Source organism: Montipora capricornis, chromosome 5, assembly GCF_036669925.1.
Source record: "Montipora capricornis isolate CH-2021 chromosome 5, ASM3666992v2, whole genome shotgun sequence".
Lineage (NCBI taxonomy): Eukaryota > Metazoa > Cnidaria > Anthozoa > Scleractinia > Acroporidae > Montipora > Montipora capricornis.
Genome location: NC_090887.1, coordinates 25,884,230 through 25,892,724, shown reverse-complemented (window position 1 = coordinate 25,892,724; position 8,495 = coordinate 25,884,230). Strand labels below are relative to the sequence as shown.

Genomic DNA, 8,495 nt, shown 5'->3' with positions numbered 1-8,495 from the left:
CAAAGCGTGGGAAAATGTGCATGCACTAGCCACGATTGCTTTTCGATGGTTGAAAAAGGGGCGCAAGAACTTTGAACCAATCACTGAGTGAAGTAATGCAAAACCAAAGCAATTCACTTATTACTTTTGACACTCATTGAAAACTGCTCTAAGCCACAAGGTAACTGTTATTATCTTATCCCTAGGCGTCTAGCAGTTGACCATGAAAATGTGCGGCCAGATATTGTAGTTCTTGGAAAAGCATTGGCAGGTGGTGTTTATCCAGTAAGTTGTGCTTTGGACTATTTTTCTGTTTGGACAAAGACTGAAACCCATAGGTAGTGTATTCAATCTGCTACATATTCCTTAAATCTGGCCTTTGAGGTCACTATTACCGTAATTTGCGGGCGATTACCTGCGGGTAATATGTTAATTTTTCTGCAAACAGTTCTTGGTGCGCGTAATGTGATAATTCTGGTATAGTTTTAAAACCGTAAGAGGGAAAAAATATAAAAGTCATGAATGAAACTGTTCCTAAAAACTGTATATTGCCTTATTTATCCCGCTTTAATTGTCTAACAAACTTAAATGCTCTGGTTGAAAACCAATGCAAATTGAAACAGGTCAACAAATATCGTTCGCAATCGCACGTTTATCATGCGTGTGATATTACTTTCCTACTTTGCTAATTTCACAGCTTCTTTCTTTGTTTCGTTGAAAATAAAATATTATTTGCTAACTGGAATAATAAACTCAAAACAAAAGAATAAAAATGTGAAACAGCAGGCTTTAAAGAACCTGATGCCGACATGTTCATTTCATGGCGCCACTGCTGCTGCATAATTAATGGCGAGCTTTAGCAACGACGATGGGAACGGCAACCAAAACGTCATCTAAAAACATAATTTCGCCTTATTGCAACCACTTCGAGACTATTCCAACTTTTTAATATGACAAGGTGTAGCAGTCCCTCAGGTATAAAACCATTATGAGCGGCACTTAATTTCGGGGAGAAAATTAAAATTTATCCTCAATTGTTGGCGTCCTCCATAAAACCTCAAACTTGGCTATTTCACATTGTTGTTTTGCTGACGTTGGCAAAGAAATGGACAAAAGTGAAAAACGCATGTGCAGAGCGTGCCAAGCTATTGCCTAGACTAAATATGCAAATTTGTGATATTCTCGTTGCCGTCGCCGTTGTCGTTGCTAAAGCTCCCTAATAAGAGGTGATTGTCGGCACAAGTGTAAACAAACATACACGGACAAAATTTTAAAACACCAGAACATTCGGCGCATCAGTAAAATATTCCTAGCAAGCACTGCCTTGAGGTAGAGAGTATTTTCCTGTTTCAAGTGATTTCTTAGAGTCAATAGATCCTGAAATATCGAATTTTTTTTAGAACAGATTTTTACAATGGAATATCAAAAACAATAGGTGTGAAAACTTACCAATTTCACACTAAAGGATATTTTGTTAACAAAAACAATGGTTGAAGTTTTTATTTGATTCAAAACGTTATAAAAAGGTAATTGACTGAATGAGAAATACACCCTTCAATCATTTACGATAAGTGTAGCCACGAACAATTATTTTGGCAGATTCAAAATGCCCGGTGTTAAACATGGACGTCAGAGTTTTACTTTTGAGTGTAAGCTCAAAGTTATCGTTCATGCAGATAACTTTGTGAGTTCACGAATTTCTTTTGTTTTTGGGTGCGGGTTATCTGCTAGTGTGGGTAATCTGTTGAAAATTTTTTCTTGTCATTGCAAACAATGACTGATGCGGGTAATCTACCGCGCAGGTAATCACCCGGAAATTACGGTAGGATGCACCGTGTGTGTTCAGCGACCTTTAAAGCTATGCTGGGTGCACTGGGGACAGCTATGATTAAGATGTCAGAGGGTAGGGGCCAGACGAACTGATCCCTTACATGCTTTATTACAAAATGTCCCATTTTCCACTAGGTACGAGAAAGATAGTTAAAATGCAATTGTTTAGTAGGATGTATGACTCTGCAACCTACAGAATGAAGGCCAGACATTGCAGCCATGCATTTAGAAACCTTTTAAACACACTTTTAACACAGACAAAGTCAATTCTTCAATCTGTGTAATCAAATTTTTATCATATCTCAGTCCTACTCTGTCTTCACATTTTAATGTCTATCTAGAAAAACCTTGTCCTTTTGAAAATTAGGCAAGAAGGTGAAGTGTTTAGTTAACAAAAATACATTTTTTTAGGTCTCAGCAGTTCTTTGTGACGATGAAGTTATGCTTACTATCAAACCCGGACAGGTATTGAATTAATCACATTTCTTTTACTACGATTCTCAGTTGAGTATGACACTAGGGAAGTTTGGTGACAAAGTTTCATTGTTAAAGTTACCATGTTGTCAAGGGCAACTTGCTTCGTTTCCAAGGGTAACTTTCAGGGTTTGACGTCATTTAACTGGTAATGGTCGCCAAATTGAATTTAACTGTTACCATTTGTAGATTTTGGCGGGTTCATCGCTCGCTCGTGACGTCAAGGCCCTAAAAGTTACTCTTGGAAACGAAGGAAGTTGCCCTTGACAACATGATAACTTTAATGCTGAAACTTTGTCACTAAACTTCCCTGGTGTCATACGTTACTGAGAATCGTAGTAACTGCATTTTTTTACTTTCTACTATTGCAAAACCAATATGACTTCATTTTGGTAGTCATACCAGTTTGAAATTCTCAGAACAGGAAGAAAGGTTTTAGAGGTATTTTGTAAATCAACACAAAACAAATGTCAACAGAGAAATATAAAAAACTCCTACTGAAATGAAAGATGTGCAGGTATCATACAGCAATGCTCAAAAGTAAGTTACCAGTCTGGTCTTGTTTCTTGTCTTGCAAGAATCACTGAAGCAGCAAGATTGGCATAAATTTTGATAAAAGTCCAACGGCTACACTGGTCAACGTTTGCAAATTTGAACAAAACAATGCTCTTGTTGAGTGTGATCAAACATGAATCAAAATTTCAATACTGTTAAAACCGAAAAAGAAATCATGCCAATAGCCCACTTTCGATATATTAAAATTCATTCCTAATCAAAAGACATATTCTCGAGGCTCTGGGGAATCAACTCATGTAAATCCTTGTATTTTCCCAGAGCCTCGGGATGATGCCTTTTGTTTAGAACTGAATTTTAATCTACCGAAAGTGGGCTATTGAGTAACGTTTCATTTTTTACTAGAATTGTTGAATCGCCATGTGAAATAAAGTGAATTCAGATAGTTTGTGCCCAGCTCTTTTGCCCACAGTTTTTGCTCACACTTGAAGGTGGTGACTCACTTTTGAGTGGTACTGTATGTGTAGGTACCACCCCCAAGTCAATAGAAAATTCTAATGACTTTTTAATTTCCAGCATGGGTCAACATATGGAGGCAATCCACTTGGTTGTAAAGTTGCTATCACTGCTTTGAAGGTAGGCAGAAGTCATATCTTAACCCATTCACCCCTAAAGCAGCCCCAGTTGGCGAGCAAAATCGTCTGGTGTTAGACAGTAAAATCTGTAAAGCCTGCTTTTCACTAGTGATGCAAGCACAAGAGATTCGAGTCAAGTGAAAACTAACCATAACACAACGCAGAGACAAAGATTCACTAGTTCTCTGTTCGTTCTTACAGTGCAGCACTGTGATTGGAATCTGGTATGGGTCTTTTCATTGTATGAACATCACAGCTTGCATTGTGCAAGTGTCCTGTTTTCACACAACGCAAGCGGACGCAAGAGCCTTTGTCTAAAGCATTGTGCAAAACAGCACGCTAAAAGTGTGATGTGATGTGTGTGCCAAAAGACTTGTGAACAATGTTGCATGGTACATGGTACACCATGGTACGAAACCACTGGAACAGATTTGAGTATTTGAGAAAGGAAACGTTAAGATGAGAAAAATGTTAACCTAGTGGACATGGCTGCCATGACATTTTACTCACTAGCGTGCCATTTTGCCTGATAGTGTGTCATTTCACCTGGCAGCGAACTCGGCAATCTTTATAGTTAAATAGGATACGCTTGCAATCTCGAGATTGCATGCCTGAGTTTGCCCGATTATAAGTGCTATGCCTTGCGGATTGGGTTCTGAGGTACACTCGGCATTTCTTCGGGCCGTCGAGTTACAGTCTTCGGATTGCCGTCAGACACCGAGCGCCACCTAACGAATGCTCGGCTAATCACATGGCAGAAAAAACCATAATATTCGTTTCTTTGAGCTGTGGCGGATTTGTGTAGTGGTGGATTTTCCTCTTGATTTTCCTGTTTAAGTATCATTATGAATCGACTTAGATATATTATTGAAAGTTGTCAGAGCCTTCAAACTGTTGTTCTCTGGTTGAGAAACATTTTGCTTCAGATTCTTTGCATTGTCGGTCGAGTTTGGAATGAAGGCAGTCGCATGTTATGTCAATGGCTACCATCACCATCAACTACTACAAGGCATTTGGTCTTACAAAATCTCCCCTCTTTGGGGCTGCCTGCATTGATCAGGTCTCCTCCTACTCGAGCTTTTCCCTTCTCATCGAGACCGACTAGTTAGTTAATCTGGCGTCAGTGCCGAGGAGGCAAGCCCTAATAAGAACCTTTTTCCTTCCTCGGTCAAGTGAACCAAGCTCACTGTCATGAACTCCTACTTTTAGTTATAAACCTTCTACTTTCAGATTTGACAGCCCTGCATTTTCACTGTGAAATAATTGAGCATGTAGTTGTGTCACTAGTGAAAACCAGGCTTGTGTCTCCCTTCCAAGAGTGAAAGGGTTGAAACTAAACTATACCATTTTGCACCACAAGCTTTGGAGTGAGAGTTGACAAGAAAGAAAAATTAGCCATCTTGTTCGCAAACTGGGCAACTTTATTCTGGCCCAATGTGTTAGTATTAACCTATTGACTCCTGAACTACTCACCACTGACTAGTAAAATCATCTGGCAATTAGTCAGTGGGTTAACAAGGTTGCTGAGTTCAAATTGCAAACATCTCATTGGAAAAGCCTGTAATAATAAAGCGATGCTCAAATGGCAAAATTTTGCTTAACAGATTCACTTCTTTTTATAAAAATTCCTTATCTTTGGGGCTTTGAAGCAATACTGGACTTTGAAATTGGCTGATTTTGTCAAAGGAGGTTGATTGAACCATAATACCTTTTTGTCAAAAACTTGGTGACTGTGTGTGAGAATGGATCTTTAGGGAGTGACAAATCTTTTTGCAGTTGAGATTTTAGACCATTTTTTAGAATGTGTTGGCCTTTCTTTGGGTATGAAGCTATGAGGTAACGATGTAACTAAGCAGCTGCATTTTGTAGAAGTTATGGTGTTTTGGGGAACCTTTGTTTTTCATAGGTTCTTGAGGAAGAGAAACTGGCTGAACGTGCTGCCGTACTTGGAGAAATGATGCTTCCTGAGCTGAAGAAGCTTAATCCATCTGTTGTGAAGACTGTCAGGGGAAGAGGACTTATGAATGCCATTGAAATCCATCACACGAAGGGTGAGCTTTAAAAACACTTGCAGCTGCTCTCCAATGGAATCTTCTGAGCCTAGTCTGTTTAGTACTTTTTATAGAGTTTTATTGAAAGGTCTTGCTCTGTGCAAGCACCATGGGAAAGAAAATATGGTACCTCATCTGTTTGAGAATTGGTTTTGGTTACCATACAATGTATGCCAATGTGACCAGTATCACGTGACCATATCGTAGGCTCAAGTTTAGAGCTCGTCAAAGTCAGCTGTTTTTTGAAGTTTAATGCTGACCAGGTAGTGGGTCTCGATTGGATTGCAGGCTGAAGCCAGGTTAACTTATGGTTTGGGGGAAAAACAGAAAAATGTGGTGCAAGTTTCGACCGGATTGCGATGTGGCAACCCAGTTAGTTATAAATAACCCAGGAGCTCTGTGTTTAGACTTGGCTAAATTTATATAATTATATTGGAGTGAAATTTGGAACAAATAAAGAAGGATTTTAGGCAAATGGCTCTGTTTTATGGTGGAAGATTGATACTAGGGCATCTTGAAGCTTGAGTAAGGACCAAAAGGACAGTGTCATGTTTCAGTGGCATTGAAGACCTCTCAGCTTTGTTCTTCATTTTTCCCGTATAGATCCTGTGACAATGCTTCGTGGTGGAAGGGTTTCACTGAAAAAAATTATCATTTTCATGCCGGGGTGAAAGGACGTGACAGAAAATTTAAAATAGTCAGTTTGGATATCTTTTATGAAAAAGTCTATCAGCTTTTCCCTGTGTTTTAACCCATTACTCCTCAAGTGCCCTATGAGGCCCCTAGTGGTCAAGTAAAATTGTTGGGCATTAGACAGCAAAATCTCAGCAGTCAGTGGGTGAAATAACAGATGATGATATTATATTTATAGAAGGTGGTTGTGATGGTTATCAAGGCTGTTGCCTAAGAAAATTTTAAAGGGGCCCTCAAAGCTAAATGCTGAGAACTTAGGAGCCCAACATATGAAGTGAAAGGCGTTGCTGTGAAAAATTAAGGAGCCCACAGCTATTCTTTGGGAGCCCCAGGCTACCGGGCTCCTGTTAGGCAACAGCCTTGGTTATGCTTTATGTTCTTTAAATTTTTTTTTGCAGATTTTAATGCATGGAAAGTATGTTTAAAACTGAGGGACAATGGACTTCTTGCAAAACCAACTCATGATCACATCATTCGCTTTACTCCAACCCTTGTCGTCACAGAAGACCAACTTTGCGAAGCACTTGGAATAATCAAGGAGACTGTTGAGTCGTTTGCTTGAATTTTATTGCTGATTTGTTTTATAATGGTTTTTTAGCGTTAATTTTTATTTGCTGTTTTATCTACTGAAATAGGAAAGCGTAGCTATTGCTGCCTACTTGAATTTATCTGAATAACCAACTGCTCGCAGGGTATTGGTTTGGAAGAACTTAACTAAATCTCGCATTCTTGATTTCGGCCTTCAAGATCCTCTTTACTTGATAAGTTTCCAAGAATACTTCACTCTTGAAACTAACCTTTAGTAACAATGATTGTTGCATTCAGTTACTTCTTTGTTGCCCAGTGTAGGGTTAGAAGGAATAATAATTTATGCATTGAGTTGTAAGTTCTTAATAATGCATGCAAGCCGGGATTCTATTTATACAGTAGTAGGCTGTTTATCTTGCACAGTGTCCCTTGGCACTCCATCTGTGATGTTTTCAAGTTGTCTGCCACTGCACGGGGTGGGTACTGAGTACATTTTTGACGTAAACAGACATCTCTCTGACAAGTTATTTTTGTTGATCAATTATTGTTTTAGTTGTAGTTAACATTATTTGGACATTTCAAAATCATATACGAAGCACCCTTATTTCCTTGGCATAAGAACCTTAAAAAGTGTTTTTCGTTTTTGTTTTTGTTTGATTTTTCAGTCTTTGATTTGATTTGTGTGGTTCTTAGCTATTGTAGGGTTTTATGCCGAGGAAGAAGTGATGTTAAGGTAAGAGAAATTAAGCATTGTGTTTACGTGGAAAAGCAAACACGGAACAGTGGACTACTGCTTGTCATTTTCATTTTATTCTAACAAGTTTTTCTCTCCCTTTTGAAAAGTTACTTGATACCTGCTGCTAACAGGAAAGAAATGAACTCATATTGAACGTTTCTTTCATTTTGGCCAAACGCAAATTTTAGTCCGACGTTTGCAGTAAACGTGATGCTTAATATCTCTTTAGTAACTTTTCGGAGTAAACTCTTGTGACACTCTCAGGACTGAAAGGGTTAATTTATACTGAAAAAATTATTGACAAGTTTATCCACAATCGTACTAACGCAATATTGGACTGATACTATTAGACTGGTACTAACTGATCACTATTGGACTGATACTAACGCAATATTGGACTGATAGTAACAGTAATAATGATAATAATAATAATACAGTAACTATCTTCATTAATGTTGATCTCTCGGCTGTTGCTGATTGGAGCTGTCACATAATGGAGATGAAGAAGAAGAAAGAAGAAGAAGAAACTCTTTGTGGTTGATAGCTAGCACCAGTTATCCCCAAGGAACCAATTTTTTCATTGTTTAATTTTTTTTTGTGACCACAAAGACAGTATGACCATTTAACACTAGTTTATCTTTTTGTGGCTATGACAATGTTTCGAGAAATAGTCTGTCCTTAGCCAAGTTACAGTACACAACAAGATTTGACAGACGGAACTGGACAGACGCGTTTTTTTCTTTTTTTCGGGAAATTAGCAGTCGGCTAGAAAACACAAGAAAACCTTAGTCATTAAGCATTATATCAGTAATTTTAGGCTTTCGAGAAGGCATGAACACTTGACAGCGGTTCTCAAGTCTCTAGTTAGATCATTGTTCTCTAAATCTAGTTCTGGAACGTTTGCTTAGCTGGGAGAAGTTAAACAAAGTGAGCTACTTGGGAAAAAGCTTAAAGATATAAAGGCAGACTCTGTAAGTGACATAGACCTTATTCATAAATGGCAGTCACATTTATAATTCTTTTGTCCACGTGCAAATTAGCCTACCAAGCCTCATT

General features: G+C 38.4%; 1 protein-coding gene across 1 annotated transcript in view; it reads left to right on the top strand.

Moving 5' to 3' along the window:
* Positions 1-7,956, top strand: part of LOC138050019 (ornithine aminotransferase, mitochondrial-like) — a 12,506-nt gene extending 4,550 nt beyond the window's left edge. The window contains exons 4-8 of the mRNA XM_068896514.1: positions 186-264; positions 2,221-2,274; positions 3,373-3,432; positions 5,338-5,482; positions 6,574-7,956. Coding sequence (XP_068752615.1) covers positions 186-264; positions 2,221-2,274; positions 3,373-3,432; positions 5,338-5,482; positions 6,574-6,737 — 502 coding nt within the window. The 3' untranslated portion in view covers positions 6,738-7,956. The remainder of the gene's footprint in view (positions 1-185; positions 265-2,220; positions 2,275-3,372; positions 3,433-5,337; positions 5,483-6,573) is intronic.
* Positions 7,957-8,495: the final 539 nt, after the last annotated feature.